Source organism: Rhinatrema bivittatum, chromosome 14, assembly GCF_901001135.1.
Source record: "Rhinatrema bivittatum chromosome 14, aRhiBiv1.1, whole genome shotgun sequence".
Classification (NCBI taxonomy): Eukaryota; Metazoa; Chordata; class Amphibia; order Gymnophiona; family Rhinatrematidae; genus Rhinatrema; species Rhinatrema bivittatum.
Genome location: NC_042628.1, coordinates 66418747 through 66436660, shown reverse-complemented (window position 1 = coordinate 66436660; position 17914 = coordinate 66418747). Strand labels below are relative to the sequence as shown.

The 17914-nt window shown below is 43.0% G+C and overlaps 1 protein-coding gene across 1 annotated transcript in view; it reads right to left on the bottom strand.

The window, feature by feature from the left end:
- LOC115075632 overlaps positions 1 to 15769 on the bottom strand; it is a 123200-nt gene extending 107431 nt beyond the window's left edge. Inside the window, exon 1 of the mRNA XM_029576204.1 lies at positions 15664 to 15769. Within this exon, the coding sequence (XP_029432064.1) occupies positions 15664 to 15769 (106 nt within the window). The remainder of the gene's footprint in view (positions 1 to 15663) is intronic.
- Positions 15770 to 17914: the final 2145 nt, after the last annotated feature.

The following is a 17914-nucleotide window of genomic DNA, read 5'->3' as shown; positions in this document are numbered from 1 at the left end:
AGTTGCAGTAATCCAAACCTGAAAAAATGAGGGCTTGAAGGACGGTTTTGAAATCATGGGGGTGAAGTAGGGGTTTTAGATGTTTTATTATTTGAAGTTTGTGAAAGCCTTCCTTTATTTTTGTGGAGATGTGTTTTTTGTAGATTAGGTCAGTGTCTAACCTAAGATGATGTGTCTAAGCTAAGATGAATTAGCAAGTTTCTGATTGCATCCAGATGTGAGGCTGCTTTAGACATGCATTAGATCTGCAGCATTAAACACAACGTCACCAGTTTCTAGAAACAACAGCTCTATTTAATGTTCTTTCAAATGTTTTTAATCATTGTCAATTAAAATCCTAAAATTAAGGATGTTTGCTAAACTGAGCCCTCCCTCTTGGATGAGGATGAGTCTGAACTCTGATCAAGAAGTATTTACACTTTCTACCATTTCCTCGAGCTCTGGGGGATGCCTGTCCATGACAGAGAAATGTCTGTAAATGATCTAATGAGACCCTTCCCTGATTTAGGACAGAACTAAAAGCAATTAGAGATCCGTGATGAATGTGGCAGCCTTTCTATGTGTTACACTTCCTACTAAACGATATTATAGAGGTGAGGTAACGGAAGGAGCTGAAAATACATATGAAAAACCTTCCAAAACAAACACCGCATACCATCTATGTATCTATCATACTAGGCACTCCCAATACCAATTACTTATATTTGTCTTACATATAATCATTGGCCAAATCTTAGCATCTACTTTTCCATTTTTTAAGCTTATTTTTTATATATGCAGATAAAACATATCTTATAACTTGAAACTCCCCAACATGGGTCAGTGTTTTGTTCACTGTATCAGGAGGAAGTTCATGAGATAGCCACTGACCTCCTCCCTTTTTACGTCCGTTCAAGTATCAATATAGAACGCCAACAGTTTTTATTAGTGTCAAAGTGCATCATGGCAAAAAAGAGTGATCTCTACAAAACAATGGCATAGATGTACCCGAAACTTGTGTCCTGCTTTCTAAATATAATCCATAGTGCAAAGGTTACTCAAAACACAAGTCAAATGATTTTTAGAATCGGACTTGGGATGTCTATGGGTACCCACATTCCAGTAGACAAGCACTTAACTCCTTTGCTTCTATTAAAAATATCTGCTTTATTAGAACAAATGTGTCTTATCCTTAAGAATTGTCCTAACTGTAAATTGTATTTCTTAGACTATATGGATGAAAAATGGAATAGTGTAGCAAATTATTCCTCTCAGAAGGTTTTCAATAAAGAGACATTCCCAACTTATCTCCTTGTCTAACTATCCATATATTCAAAAAGGATATTTTATCCCTACTTCATACCATAATGAACTTTAAGTTTGTGTCTTGTAAGTTGAGCCACTCAGAAAACTGATGAAGATGTTCTTCAGACGATGCCCAGATCATTAAAATATCGTCCATATACCTATACCAGGCTTGAACTTATTTAAAATGCTCAGAAGGGTACAAATCTGCTCCTCGAACTGTGTAACATAAGTTCACTATACTTGGGGCCATCGTTGTGCCCACTGAAGTTCTATGCTATTGAATGCAAAAAGAATTCAGAATGAAAAAATAATTGTGACAAAAAGCAAGTTCTGCCAACCTAAGTATAAATGAAGTCGATATATGGTGAAGTCTATGTTACGGGACCGGACCGTACCCCGGTCCCTCCTCCTCCCTCCGGGCTAGCCCGGCCCGTACGGAACGCTCCTGGGCCACGTAGGCCTAATCCTTCGGCCTTCCGCGGCTCTCCCTTGAGCAGGGAGAATGCCGCCGACCAGACGCGCTCGGCCCCGCCCCCAGGCACGCGTGCGCGCGGGGGCTCGACCCTTAAAGGGGCCAGCGCGGGAAAATCATAGGAGGGCGTCCGGGTGACGTCACATGCTGCAGGGTATTTAAACCATGCAGCTTCATCAGCCTTTGCCGTGCAATGAGGTTCCTCAGGTTTCCTGACTTGCTAGTTGCTGCGAATACTTTGGATTGCTTCTGTCTCTGACACGGCTTGCTTCCTGACTTCTCTTCTGCTTCCGTCCCTTGGCTTTCGTATCGACGTCTGACTTCCGGCTTCCGACCCGGCTCCATCCACGACTCCGTTTTCTGTTTCGTCCCTGGCTTTGGTTTGATTCTCTGACTCCTGGCTTCTGACCCGGCTTCGTTCCTGGACTCTGAGTTCGGCTTCTTCCCCACCTCAGGTTTCCAGTACTTGCTGGCCCAGAAGGATTCTCCTAAATCCCAGCGGCTCGGCCTCTCACGGGCTCCTCCCAGGGGAGCCGCAGGCTTCCGAGGGTGAAGACTTTTCAGCTACCTAGGTCCAGCCCTCCTCCATCTCTTCAGCCGCTGCCTGGGTCCTTGGTCGCATAGGACTCCACCTGAGTCCAAGAGGTCCGAGTCCCTACGGGCTCCTCCTGGGGGTATCTCGGACTTCCAGTGGTGAAGCTTCTTCTGAGTTTCTCCGAGCCGCCTCCCGGCTGGGACACTTCCTGTAGTCTTCCATAGCATACCTTCCATTGTCCCAACCGGCCCAAGGGTCCACGACCACAACAGTCTAGGCCTAATGTCCACCGCACTTGTAATGATATCAAGAGCCGCAGCATGTAGAATGTTTGTATAAAGTGACTTAATATCAAAAGTCAGCAAAACTATAGACTTAAAATCTAATGTGATCGCATTCAATGTATTTAACATTTGCTTGGTGTCCTTAATATAAGATCGAGCATTTGGTACTTCAATTTTAAGAAAGGTGTTGAATTGTGATAATGTTTCTAAAACAGAAACAATAGAAGCAATGATGGGACGTCCTGGTGCATCTTTCAACTGCTTATGCACCTTTGGCAATTTATTACAGAATGGAATCACTGGATCTTGTGACATTAAAAACTTGATTTCATGGTGTATAAGAAAACAATGTTTAGCTTCCAAATCCAGTCCTTTGATTTTGGTGCCAAAAGTAAACATCATGGCGATATAAGGTAATGCTGTCAGTCCAGTTCCAAAAAGCATTTGCGTAACTTTTGCACGATGAATTACATTTAGTAAGCAGGACACAAGTTTCCGGTACATCTGTGCCATTGTTTTGTAGAGAGCACTCTTTTTTGCCTCGATGCACTTTGACACTAATAAAAACTGTTGGCGTTCTATGTTGCAGCAATCTGTTGATACTTGAAAGGACTTAGAAATGGAGGCGGACAGTGGCTATCTCATGAACTTCTTCCTGATACAGTGAACAAAACACTGACCCATGTCGGGGAGTTTCAAGTTTATAAGATAAAACGTTTCTGCATATACAAAAAATAAGCTTAAAAAATTGAAAAGCAGATGCTAAGATTTAGCCGATGATTATATGTAAGGCAAATGAAGGTAATTGATACCTGGAGTTCCTAGATTCTATGAGGTTTTTGTCCTGGAAGGTTCTTTAAATGTATTTACACGTATTATTGCCAAAGTTTGTATCTGTCCCACACTTACACTCCCATAGCACACTCAGGAGAAGAAGCCCTGCTCTCTGCATCCTTCCCAAGGTACTGTTTCTGTGGCTGCACCTTAGCTTGTGGAACAAGGGAAGGCACAGACTGAGATACCTGGAAAGAATGTTTACCGTGGGGCGAACCACCTCCCAATCCTGGTTGCATCCCCACCCTTTGCATGCATTACTTTACAAATTGGAAGATCGGGAGTAGGAAGGGGCGGTGTATGTGTGGGTAGTGATTACAGGGACCAGTGAAATAAGGGCAGGAAATGGAGAACATAGAAGGGAAAGGATCCAAGGTAGGAGGCGGGGGTGGGTGGGAGGGGGGTCAGGACAGTGGAAGGGGGTATGTACAACTAACCCAGGATCGGAGCATGGGGTGAGGAAATGCAGGTTCAATTTTAGGGACCAGGCAATGCACGAGAGGACCAGGAAAGAGTTAATTGGGGAGGAGGGTCACAGGAAGAACCTTATGGAAAGGTAAAATGGAGGAACCTGGGAAGGAGCCATGGGAAGATGGGGTGAAATAGTATGGTGGAGTTAAAACAGGAGCTTCAGACGTACCCATGGTGAGGTAGGATAGGACCATTCCAGAAATGATCGTAGGGAAAATCCAGGAAGGGACAGTGAGGACAGTAGAAGGAGAGGAGAGGATTCAGTGAGTGACAATGATGGAGAGAGGTAACAGTAGATTAAATCCATGAAGGGGCCATGGGCACTGATGGGTAGAAGATTTTAGAAGGGACCAATGGCATGCATAAGAGAAAAGAGTTTATGGAGGAGGTATTAAGAGGGAAAAAACTTGGGAAAAGACTATTGGATTGGGGTGGGGGATGGGTGAGGCAATGTCCACAGGAGAGGACATGGAAGGGGCAATGGGTGTACGTAGGAGGGAGAATAATTATCACATTTCAAGAGCCGGAGGAGGGCCGTATGAGCTTAAACACATTTTTAAATGCTTGCTGATGTCTCTGCGGAGCAGATTAAAGAAAGGGGAAAATAGATTTGGCTATGGTGGGTGTTGTAGTCATGTTAGGAACTGTGGTAATAAAGTGCTCATGGAAACAGTAGTAGTTGAGGTTGGTTGGTGGTTGTGTTAGGAATAGTGTTCATGGTAGGTGTGGTATTTGTGGTAGAAGTAGTGGTCATTATGAGTGTAGGGGTTGCGGTAGGTTTTAATATCGTGCTGGGACTTGTGATTGTAGTGGGTGTGGTAGTCCTCGTAGGAGCTGTAGTCATGATGGTTGTCATAGAAGTTGCCGTAAAAGTGGAAGGAGCTGTAGTTATTGTATGTATAGCTATAGCTGTATTGGTCAAGGTAGGATTTGTGGTAGTCATGGCTGTGGCAAGAATCGTGGTTATGGTATGAATGGTCATGATTATGGTATTTGGTGTGTTCACTGTAGTGTGCGTGGTTGTGTTAGTATGAGTTGTGTTTGTAGTAGTGATCAATGTGGGTGTGATAGTTGTACTAGTAGTGGTCGTCGTGGTTATTATGGTAATATGTTTTAGTGGTTGTGGTCTCTTTCCCTAAAAAAATCCAAAAAACTTACCAGTACTGTATAATTAGAGGGAATCTTACAGCTTCTCATATTTGAAATCAATTATCTTATATTTAAACTGTATCTGCTGTATACAGCATCTGTGCTACACAAGAGATTATCAACTTCTATCCAAGTGTCAATCACTGTACTTCCTATTCTGAGCTGTAGCACAGAAGCTCCCTAACTGTACTGGGAGATTCCCAGCCAGTCAGGTTTCAGGATATCCACAATGAATATGAAAGAGAAAAAATTTGCATGCTTTGGAGGCCCAGTATATGCAAATTTATTTCATGCATATTCATTGTAAATATTCCCCCTTGTCTTTGGAATTCCTTACCTCTCAACATTCGTCTGGAGAAAGAGTTCATAAAATTTGGGAAAGCACTTAAATCTTAACTTGTTTGTACAAGCATTCCCACATTTGAGTAATACTTGAATTTGCTTGTACATGCTTTCTCATATTTTGTTTACACCTGGCCTGATTCTCTGCTTTTCTGCATATAGTTTATTCTTTTTTATTATTGTTTTACTCATTTTGTTTTTACCTTATTTATGTATACTGATCTGACTTTTGGTTATATTTTTATCATTTTATTTTTATGTTTACCATTTTATTTTTTTTATATGTTTTATAAAATGTCTTTCCTAGTTTTAAATTGTTACTTTTATTAATTTTTATTTGTTCATTGCTTTGCAAACCACTGCACTTACTTCCATGTTCCCATGCAGCAAAGAGGTACCTGGAACATCGTACTGATCTTCTTCAGATTGAGAATGGGCTGTAAAGTGTCTTCTTTATCTGACACTCTGTAACTGATTGAATATCTGCCTTTCCCCCATTCCTCCAGAGGCACAATCACCATCGGCTCCAGATGTTATAAACAATTCTAGCGTGGTCTGTACGGAGTCTCTCTTTACTCGCGATATGTAAGGTGAACCAGGAGTCTTCTCGAACCGGATGAGCAAAATCTTAAATGAAGCCACCTCTTACCACGTCCAGAACCCCTTTGGTCCACAGACCTTGTCCATTCCTCTCAACAAAGGGCCAATCTCCCTTTGACTGCCTCTTTTTTTAAAATATTTTTTATTTTTTTGTTTTAGAAGAGTAGACCCACCTCTTTTCATTGTGCATTCTTGCTGCCTCCAACCCCTTGACCGGAGTTATCCCAGGAAGAATTAGGGAACCAAGATGGCTGCCACACCGTGAGCATGAAACATCTCAGCTCTGAGGTAATTCTTGAAATCCTTTCCTTTGCTTTGAATTACCTTTTCTACTTATACTAGCGATGCCACATACTAAAGGCAAGGATTCGCGAAAACCTTACCTCCACCCCCAATATTTCTTCACGACAACCGCGGATTGAAGAAGTTTTTGGGAACATGCACCAAAAACCGGTGGGAAGGGCCGCGAGCATCAACAGCAGAGAGCAGTCGCCGGACGCTATGTCCAAAGAAACATCATTCAGCCCCGGTGTGCCAACAGTTCCAGCTTTGTCATACAGGCGGCCCCTAGATAGTAAGGGGATGGAACAACAAGCTCCAACGCCGAGGATACAAGCAGCCCCAAGGACTCCCGATATCCAGAGAAGAGACGGTGAACAACCGTCAGCTTTGGAGAGCCCGATAAGCCTGGGCTCCAAGGGTAAGAAGGAGAAGGAGCGATGTTTGGAACCAGCTGAGGCTGGCCTTTTGGAGGGGGGAGGTAAGGAGACTAAGATTCATGTAATTGTGAACGCTCCACTGGAAATTCCTGATAAAATCACTCTGGAAGAAATATGGAAGGCACTTACAAATAAGAACAAAGCTATAAATGACCTAACAAATGTTGTAAAACAAAATATGGAACAAATACATAGATTGGAGAACAAGATCCAGTTGGTGGAACTGTCTTTGAAAAAAGTTGAGACAAAAGTTAAAAGTGTGAGGTACAGTGTAGCTTGATAAAATCCGAAAGTCTGGTGATGAAAAGAATGGATGTCATTGAAAATGAATTAAGAAGAAACAATCTAAGATTTTTGAACTTTCCTAAAACCAGATGGATTGCACCTAGGGATTTGCGCAAAAGTTATTGTATCAATATTTTAGGATTTACAGAAACAACTATTCCAGTGATTTAAAAAATATTCTATACACCTGAAAAAAGGGAAAAAAAGAGATTACAAGATCAGCATCATGTTTCCTCAGATAATCTTACAGAGATACTGGAAAAATCTTTTGAGAGTAAAATAGAACCTAGATCAACATTGCTGGTGACTTTTATGCAATCTTCAGATAGAGATAGTGTATTGCGACTATCTTTTTGTAAACAGACCCAATCTTTCTTTGGCCAACAAATTAGAATATTTCCAGATATTACCAAGAAAATGCAGGAGACAAGAAAAACTTTTCTGATGATGAAGGGTGAAGTGATTTCATGAGGAGCCAAATTTTATCTTAGATTTCTGTGCAGGTGTATTTTGGTTTATCAAAATGATAGCTATATTTTTGCTGAGCCAGAACAATTGCGTGCATACTTAGAATCACACTCCTAAGTAATCCAAGAGGTGCTCGTTAAAAGAGATTGGGTAAATGACATGGTGTTACAGCAAAAAATGTTTAAGATGATTTATATTTCCAAATTAATATTTGGTTCTCCCACAATTCTTATAATATATGGTAATTAGGGATATTCCCTTGGTAAGTTGAATCTAAGAAGGTAATGTTACTTCTATCTTTTTCTGTAAACATTGTTTTCAATGTAATTTGGATTGAAACCAATAAAAATAAAATTAATAAAATAAAATAAAATAATTAAACAGACCCCAAAAGGACTGCTGCTGCTCTGATCCTTGCTTCTGAGATGAGAAAGCCCCACTGTTGGAGCGATATCCTCTCTTCTGCATATCTTCAGGCAACTTTAGCCCGTTGGACTCCCCTAAAAGGTTTACTAATTGCTCCAGATCCTAGCAGAACACTAACCTCCCCTTAAAGAGGAGATCACTGAGCTGGGACTTGGAACAGATGTCTATTGACGAATTGCATAACCAAAGAAATCATTTAGCCGGTACCACCGACACCATAAGTCCCGCTGACATTCAAAAAAGATCATAGGGCACATAAACCACATAAGCTACGGCTGCCTCCAGACATGCCGCTTGCCTCTCGGAGGCAGAAGAAACCTCATCTTTTGCCTGCAAGCTCTGCACCTACTGCAGCCAGTCCTGCATGCCCAAGGTCGAAACCTTGAACATCCTTTTTAGGTGGATCAGCAACTTCTGATCCTGAGCAACCTTCAGCGTGGACGAATGCTCCACCCAGGTGTTTTTTTTTCATAATTGCACATTCAGAAGTATCCGACTCCGACAGGGGATGAGCTTAGCCATAGCTCTCCCCACCTTCAGTCCCACTTGTGGAGTATCCCACTCCCAGAGAACCAATTTTTTTTTTTACTGTTCTATGGAACAGAAAGGCTATGTTGTAAGATTCAAAAAAGCCAAAAAAAAGAAAAAAAATTCCCAGTATCCCTCTTATTGTATAGCTGTCATATAATCTGTTCCAAATTGGGATATAAGTGCTGTGGGATCTTTTACTAGCTAAAGGACAAGAAAGTGTCTTGCCCTACCCAGCTTGACCTAGGTATAAACTGTTTCATTTTGGGATTATAAGTGCTGTGGGATCCTATACATTTACTAGCTAGAGGACCAGATCCAGAAGAGTCCAGGTATAGCCAGTTTGGGTGTGGCTCACTCAGTGGCTAGAGGTAGCTAACTTGTGAGCCAGCAGAAACAATACAGACTGTGCACAGCCCAGGAGAGGAGCCAACTGTTCCAGTGCAGATAAGATACTAGTTTTTGGAAATACTGCTCTGTGTTTCATAATCCCTTTTTATTCTAGTATTATAATCTGTGGTTCCTTGATATTGGTTTGATTCTGTATAGAAAACTGCTCTGTGATTTCAAATCCCTTTCTATTCCAGTGTTGTATACTAATCAGTTTGGTTTCTTGATTATATTGTATACTAATCTGTTTGGTTTCTTGATATTAGATTGTTGTAAGATTCAAAAAAGCCAAAAAAAAGAAAAAAAATTCCCAGTATCCCTCTTATTGTATAGCTGTCATATAATCTGTTCCAAATTGGGATATAAGTGCTGTGGGATCTTTTACTAGCTAAAGGACAAGAAAGTGTCTTGCCCTACCCAGCTTGACCTAGGTATAAACTGTTTCATTTTGGGATTATAAGTGCTGTGGGATCCTATACATTTACTAGCTAGAGGACCAGATCCAGAAGAGTCCAGGTATAGCCAGTTTGGGTGTGGCTCACTCAGTGGCTAGAGGTAGCTAACTTGTGAGCCAGCAGAAACAATACAGACTGTGCACAGCCCAGGAGAGGAGCCAACTGTTCCAGTGCAGATAAGATACTAGTTTTTGGAAATACTGCTCTGTGTTTCATAATCCCTTTTTATTCTAGTATTATAATCTGTGGTTCCTTGATATTGGTTTGATTCTGTATAGAAAACTGCTCTGTGATTTCAAATCCCTTTCTATTCCAGTGTTGTATACTAATCAGTTTGGTTTCTTGATTATATTGTATACTAATCTGTTTGGTTTCTTGATATTAGATTGTTGTAAGATTCAAAAAAGCCAAAAAAAAGAAAAAAAATTCCCAGTATCCCTCTTATTGTATAGCTGTCATATAATCTGTTCCAAATTGGGATATAAGTGCTGTGGGATCTTTTACTAGCTAAAGGACAAGAAAGTGTCTTGCCCTACCCAGCTTGACCTAGGTATAAACTGTTTCATTTTGGGATTATAAGTGCTGTGGGATCCTATACATTTACTAGCTAGAGGACCAGATCCAGAAGAGTCCAGGTATAGCCAGTTTGGGTGTGGCTCACTCAGTGGCTAGAGGTAGCTAACTTGTGAGCCAGCAGAAACAATACAGACTGTGCACAGCCCAGGAGAGGAGCCAACTGTTCCAGTGCAGATAAGATACTAGTTTTTGGAAATACTGCTCTGTGTTTCATAATCCCTTTTTATTCTAGTATTATAATCTGTGGTTCCTTGATATTGGTTTGATTCTGTATAGAAAACTGCTCTGTGATTTCAAATCCCTTTCTATTCCAGTGTTGTATACTAATCAGTTTGGTTTCTTGATTATATTGTATACTAATCTGTTTGGTTTCTTGATATTAGATTGTTGTAAGATTCAAAAAAGCCAAAAAAAAGAAAAAAAATTCCCAGTATCCCTCTTATTGTATAGCTGTCATATAATCTGTTCCAAATTGGGATATAAGTGCTGTGGGATCTTTTACTAGCTAAAGGACAAGAAAGTGTCTTGCCCTACCCAGCTTGACCTAGGTATAAACTGTTTCATTTTGGGATTATAAGTGCTGTGGGATCCTATACATTTACTAGCTAGAGGACCAGATCCAGAAGAGTCCAGGTATAGCCAGTTTGGGTGTGGCTCACTCAGTGGCTAGAGGTAGCTAACTTGTGAGCCAGCAGAAACAATACAGACTGTGCACAGCCCAGGAGAGGAGCCAACTGTTCCAGTGCAGATAAGATACTAGTTTTTGGAAATACTGCTCTGTGTTTCATAATCCCTTTTTATTCTAGTATTATAATCTGTGGTTCCTTGATATTGGTTTGATTCTGTATAGAAAACTGCTCTGTGATTTCAAATCCCTTTCTATTCCAGTGTTGTATACTAATCAGTTTGGTTTCTTGATTATATTGTATACTAATCTGTTTGGTTTCTTGATATTAGATTGTTGTAAGATTCAAAAAAGCCAAAAAAAAGAAAAAAAATTCCCAGTATCCCTCTTATTGTATAGCTGTCATATAATCTGTTCCAAATTGGGATATAAGTGCTGTGGGATCTTTTACTAGCTAAAGGACAAGAAAGTGTCTTGCCCTACCCAGCTTGACCTAGGTATAAACTGTTTAACTCCCTCCAACCCTACCCCTCTGCCCACCCACCCCTAGGTTTGTATTTCTAATGTAGTCATCCTAACTTCATAATAGGCAACCAGATAAATTAGTAAATTGATTATTCCTTAGGTGCACCAATCAAATAACTTACCTAAATGAGTACTATTCAATGCAACTGCTGTGGAGCCTTTATATTGAGGGTAATCATATGGAAACTTAAGGCTTGCCCCTTTTGTTCAAAACTCTCTACCTTGGAAAAGGAGCTGGATGACTTTAAAGCTGAATTAGCTTCAATAAAGAGAGTCTCAGCCACGGTACATTATTCAGGAAATAATTTCCACTTACCACTGAATAACCAAAACTCAAGAAAAAAGAGATTTACCGTGGGCTCAGGTAGGATAAGACCTGTAACCCACAGACACCCATTATTGAAAGCTGTGCAACCCACAACTCTATCCCACCACTCACACAGGCCATTAAGGAACTTAAAAAGTATTACAGTGGGCTCTGGAAGAATAAGACCTGTGTTCCGTAGACACACACTGTATCAAGTGCAACAAGTACAAAATGCCTTCTCTGTATTAAATTCTGAAGAAGTCCTTGAGAAAAAGATTGAAATGTTATCGGAAAAGAGAGAAAAAACCCAATGCATACAGAAATTCCAAATCAGAAACCAAAGGAAAAAGCTCACAGTGATGGATGACTCTGTCATCAGAGGCATTAATATCTTCCCTTGCACAAATGCAAAGAGAAAAGTGGATAACAAAACTCAACTAAATAGGTCACAAAAGGAGTCCAGGAACAGCAGTAACCTGAGCAAAGAAAGCTGGAAAGCTATGAGCACAAATGCTCGTAGTTTGGGTAATAAAATCCCAGAGCTGCAAGCCCTAATGGTGGAGGCAGACTTGGACGTTGTTGCTGTCACGGAAACGTGGTTTACAGAATATCATGACTGGGATACGGCAATACCAGGCTATAACTTGTTAAGGAAGGACAGAGAGGATAGGAAAGGGGGAGGAGTGGCTCTATATGTCAGAAACAATATCCAAGCATCTGAGCTGCAAGGAACATGGGGCAAAGAAGAAGCACTATGGGCCGACTTAAAAAAAGATGGGGCATCCATTTTTATTGGAGTGGTTTACAGGCCTCCAAACCAAAAGGAAGAGCTGGACAGAGATCTGATTGAAGACATCCACAGGATAGCAAAGAAAGGAGAAGTGGTGATCGTTGGAGACTTTAATATGCCAGATGTAGACTGGAGAATCCCATCTGCAGAATCTAATAATAGTAGAGAAATAGTAGATGCCCTGCAATTAGCTTTGTTCAAACAAATGGTAATGGAACCCACGAGAGAAGGAGCTATACTCGACTTAGTGCTCACTAATGGAGATAATGTCTCAGACGTCCAGGTGGGTGCCCACCTCAGCACCAGTGATCATCAAACGGTATGGTTTAATATCACAAAAAGGACACGGAAAAGAAGCACAAAAACCCAAGTTTTGATGTTCAAAAACACAGACTTTGATGAAATGGGGAAGTACCTGGAGGAAGAACTAAAAGGCTGGGAAAACGAGAGAGATGTGGATAAACAGTGGACCAATCTAAAAGGAGCAATCACCAAGGCAACTAATCTATATGTTAGAAAAGTAAAGAAAAGCAAAAGAAAAATGAAACCTATCTGGTTCTCAAAGGAGGTGGCTGACAAAATAAAGGCTAAAAGAACAGCGTTCAAGAAATATAAAAGATCCCAAAAGGAGGAACACAAAGAAGAATATCTGGTAGAACTGAGGGAGACGAAGAAATTAATCAAGATGGCAAAAAGTCAAGCGGAAGAGAGGATTGCCAAAGAGGTAAAGAGTGGTAACAAAACATTTTTCAGATACATCAGTGAAAAGAGAAAAGTTCAAAGTGGTATAGTGAAATTGAAAGGTGGAAAGGATCAATGTGTGGAGAGAGACGAAGAAATGGCAGAAATATTAAATGAATACTTCAGTTCTGTGTTCACTAAAGAGGACCCTGGAGAAGGACCGACACTAGTTAACAAGAAACTGGAGGGGAATGGAGTAGATGTAACTCCATTCACAGTAGAAAATGTATGGGAAGAGCTGGTGAAACTGAAAGTGGACAAAGCCATGGGGCCTGATGAAGTTCATCCCAGAATACTGAGGGAGCTCAGAGATGTGCTGGCGGGTCCGCTGTGTGACCTATTCAATAGATCCCTAGAAACGGGAGTGGTGCCGAATGATTGGAGGAGAGCGGTGGTGGTCCCGCTTCACAAGAGTGGGAACAGAGAAGAGGCTGGTAACTACAGACCGGTTAGCCTCACTTCGGTGGTGGGAAAAGTAATGGAGTCACTGTTGAAAGAGAGAATAGTGAACTATCTACAGTCGGGAGAATTGCTGGACCAGAGGCAGCATGGATTCACCATTGGAAGATCCTGTCAGACAAATCTGATTGACTTTTTTGACTGGGTAAGCAAGGAATTGGATCGAGGAAGAGCACTCGATGTCATCTACTTGGATTTCAGCAAAGCTTTTGACACTGTCCCGCACAGGAGACTGGTGAATAAAATGAAAAGCTTAGGAGTGAGTGCCGAGGTGGTGGCCTGGATTGCAAACTGGTTGACGGACAGAAGACAATGTGTGATGGTAAATGGAACTCTCTCTGAAGAGAGAGCGGTTTTAAGCGGTGTACCGCAGGGATCGGTGTTGGGACCGGTCCTTTTCAATATCTTTGTGAGCGACATTGCGGAAGGGATAGAAGGTAAGGTATGTCTTTTTGCGGATGACACTAAGATCTGCAACAGAGTGGACTCGCCGGAAGGAGTGGAGAGAATGAGACGGGATTTAAGGAAGATGGAAGAGTGGTCGAAGACATGGCAGCTGACATTCAATGCCAAGAAGTGCAAAGTCATGCATATGGGGAATGGAAATCCGAATGAACTGTATTCGATGGGGGGAGAAAGGCTGATGTGCACGGAGCAGGAGAGAGACCTTGGGGTGATGGTGTCTAATGATCTGAAGTCGGCGAAACAATGTGACAAGGCGATAGCTAAAGCCAGAAGAATGCTGGGCTGCATAGAGAGAGGAATATCGAGTAAGAAAAGGGAAGTGATTATCCCCTTGTACAGGTCCTTGGTGAGACCTCACCTGGAGTATTGTGTTCAGTTCTGGAGACCGTATCTCCGAAGAGACAGAGACAAGATGGAGGCGGTCCAGAGAAGGGTGACCAAAAAGGTGGAAGGTCTTCATCAAATGACTTATGAGGAGAGATTGAAGAATCTAAATATGTACACCCTGGAGGAAAGGAGGAGCAGAGGTGATATGATACAGACTTTCAGATACTTGAAAGGTTTTAATGATCCAAAGACAACGACAAACCTTTTCCATAGGAAAAAAATCAGCAGAACCAGGGGTCACGATTTGAAGCTCCAGGGAGGAAGATTCAGAACCAATGTCAGGAAGTATTTCTTCACGGAGAGGGTGGTGGATGCCTGGAATGCCCTTCCGGAGGAAGTGGTGAAGACCAGAACTGTGAAGGACTTCAAAGGGGCGTGGGATAAACACTGTGGATCCATAAAATCAAGAGGCCGTCAATAAAGAGTGGGTGGCTAGCCAGAATGACGGCTACTGCCTGGAGACAATACCCTTATTCAATAAACATACACATGGTTACTGTGACTCCAACATCGCTCTAAGCTACAACAGCAAGAGGAAATGTGGAAAAAAGGATTTGCACTCACAAAGTGGGGAGTAGCTGGCTTGTTACGGCGGTTACTACCCCAAACCAAATAAGCCTGATACTTCACTTTCAATGCATATCCAGCTTAGCTCTCTGCTTCAACGGCAGGGGAGAAGAAAAACTGATACTTCACGCATATCCAGCATAGCTCCCTGCTTCAACGGCAGGGGAGAAGAAAACCTGATACTTCACGCATATCCAGCATAGCTCTCTGCTTCAACGGCAGGGGAGAAGAAAAACTGATACTTCACGCATATCCAGCATAGCTCTCTGCTTCAACGGCAGGGGAGAAGAAAAACTGATACTTCACGCATATCCAGCATAGCTCTCTGCTTCAACAGCAGGGGAGAAGAAAAAAGGATTCGCACTCACAAAGCGGGGAGTAGCTGGCTTGTTACGGCGGTTACTACCCCAAACCAAATAAGCCTGATACTTCACTTTCAATGCATATCCTGCTTCAACGGCAGGGGAGAAGAAAAACTGATACTTCACGCATATCCAGCATAGCTCTCTGCTTCAACGGCAGGGGAGAAGAAAAACTGATACTACAAGCATATCCAGCATAGCTCCCTGCTTCAACAGCAGGGGAGAAGAAAAACAACCAATAAGGGCTGAACAACACAGTCTGGGTAAAACAAATAAGCATGGGTGTAGCTTGCTTATTGCGGCGGTTACTTCCCCTACTACCCATAACTAATCAAGCTTGATATTTCACTTGGTTGCAGCTCCATCACTGCTCTCTACATTAATGGTGGGGGTGGAAGGGAAATAGAACCAAAGAGCTAAGAGAAACAGATAAGTATGAGAAAAAAATGTGAAGCTTGCTGGGCAGACTGGATGGGCCGTTTGGTCTTCTTCTGCCGTCATTTCTATGTTTCTATGTTTCTATGTTTCAAGGGCCATCCATCATGACCCCCGAAGCCCTCTGAGGGAGCCGCTGTTGCACCTGGTCACAGACAGCTGCGACCTCGCATGCTCACCTCTTTTTTCCCTGATCCGGCTATCCTTGGCAAAGTGGTAGTCTCCGCCTGCAAATGCCGCCTTCCTCGGCATCCCTGGGAAGGCGTTGGCGTTGCCAACCACCATCTTGGATCCGGTGTATCTTAGGGCACGCGCATCAGGACCTCCTTTATACACGTCATGGCAGGAACCTCGGGGGCGTCCCTCCGCATGACGTCACCCGCCCTCTCCGCGTGATGTCACCGGCCCTCTCCTTCTCGTCACCCTCTCCGTATGATGTCACCTTCTCGTCACCCTCTCCGCATGACGTCATCCACCAGTCGCTGAGGATAGGATCATTACACTCCCAGAGAGGTGAAGCCCAGGCCTGGGATTTCCCATCTAAAAGAGACAGGGCATACGTTGTCTTTGCTACTAAGTTAGGAAAATAAGTAGGTTGTAGCGAGAAGTGCATACAGCACTGGTTTAGAAAACCCCTACACAACAGGGTATCTACTGAAAAGCGAGTAGAGGCCATGGATTTCCCGTCTAAAAGAGACCTTCCGCATGACGTCACCGGCTCTCTCCTTCTCGTCACCAGCCCTCTCGAGTTAGCAAGGAGACTCATCGTTGCTTAATTCCACTCTACCTTTGGACTTGTTCCTGTGACCTCCGGGTTTTGGAGCTCTAGGTACCCGCTCTTTGGGGGCCTTGCCGCGTTCTAGCTATCCGCTCCTCGGAGGGCCTTCCTGCCTGGAGAATCTACCTACTCACTTTTGGCACTCTGCATACCTGCCTTGTATACCCCATGCCTCGGGCCACTACCGTACTCCCCCAGCGAATTCTCTACAACATCTTTATGCTTCAGGGTACAGGCACGTCATTGCCCAGTTCCTCTGGACTCCTGCACCCATCATCAGTACAGATTTCTCGGCGTACCCCGCTCTGCGGGCCACTACAGGACCTTCACTACTGGGTTTCCTCTACTACCCTGAACTGTGCCTACTCACGCTCTGCGGGTTCTACTCTACTGTTCCAGCCTATTATAGGTTAATATTAGCTGTGTCCATCTCTACTGAGGCCACGCCATTCGCAGTGAGTCCCCACAGGGCTCTTAACTGTGGATGGAGTCACCTCTCACTGCGATCCAGAACCATACCAGAACATGACAGATTGCTAACTCCATGGACCTGGCTCAGGTATCCCCCCTCCAGGCCATCTCTGGCCTGGCCCAATGTCTCGCTAAACAACAGAAGACACTGGAGACTTTGGCTAACGCTTTCAATCATTTCAACTCCTGACTGAATTCCTCCTCGACGTCTGATAAGGACACTTCTTCTGAGGCAGTTTCTGCACGAACTTCAGTGCCGCTACCAGCCTCTACTTGCTTTTCAGTAGATCCCCTGTTTTGTAGGGGTTTTCTAAACCAGGGCTGTATGCACTTCTTGCTACAACCTACGTATTTTCCTAAAGTAGTAGCAAAGACAACGTATGCCCTGTTTCTTTTGGATGGGAAATCCCTGGCCTGGACTTCACCTCTCTGGGAGCGTAATGATCCTATCCCTCAGCGACTTGTCTGGATTTCTTGTTCTTTTCAGGTCTGTGTTTAATGACCCCCCTGGTGAGACTGTTGCTGGATCTGCTCTTTTGAATCTTCAACAAGGTGCCAAACATCTTCCGGACTATGTTATTAAATTTAAGAAAATATCATCAGAGCGCCATTGGGACCTGGGTTGCCTGCGGGCTATTTTCATGGAAGGTCTTAATTCTCGCATTAAGGACGAATTAGCGACACATGAATTGCCTGATACCTTGGACTCGCTCATTGACCTCGCAGGGCAGATTGATCGTCGCCTGCATGAATGTTCACAGGAGGTAAAAAGCCCTAAGAAACTTACATCAAAGAGTTCACACTCACATCCAATGCTAGTGATTCAGACAATGCCTTCACCCAGTATTGAGGAGGATGAGCCCATGAAATTAGGCCACAGCCATCTAACCACCAAGGAGAGGCGCTACCGAAAGAGATTAGGTGTCTGTATGCACTGCGGACAACCTGGCCATGCTGTTCACTCCTATCCCATCTGTCCGGGAAACTCGCAGATCTAGGATCCACTGGAGGACTATTCCTAGGTCTGACGTCTCCATCTCCTCCTTGATCCTTTCAGTCTCAACCATATCTGGGACTCTCGAATTTCAAACACTTGCAATAATGGACTCCGGTGCCGGTAGAAACTTTATACTTAGAAGACCCGTATATCACCTATGAATCTCCACAGTTCAGACACCTAC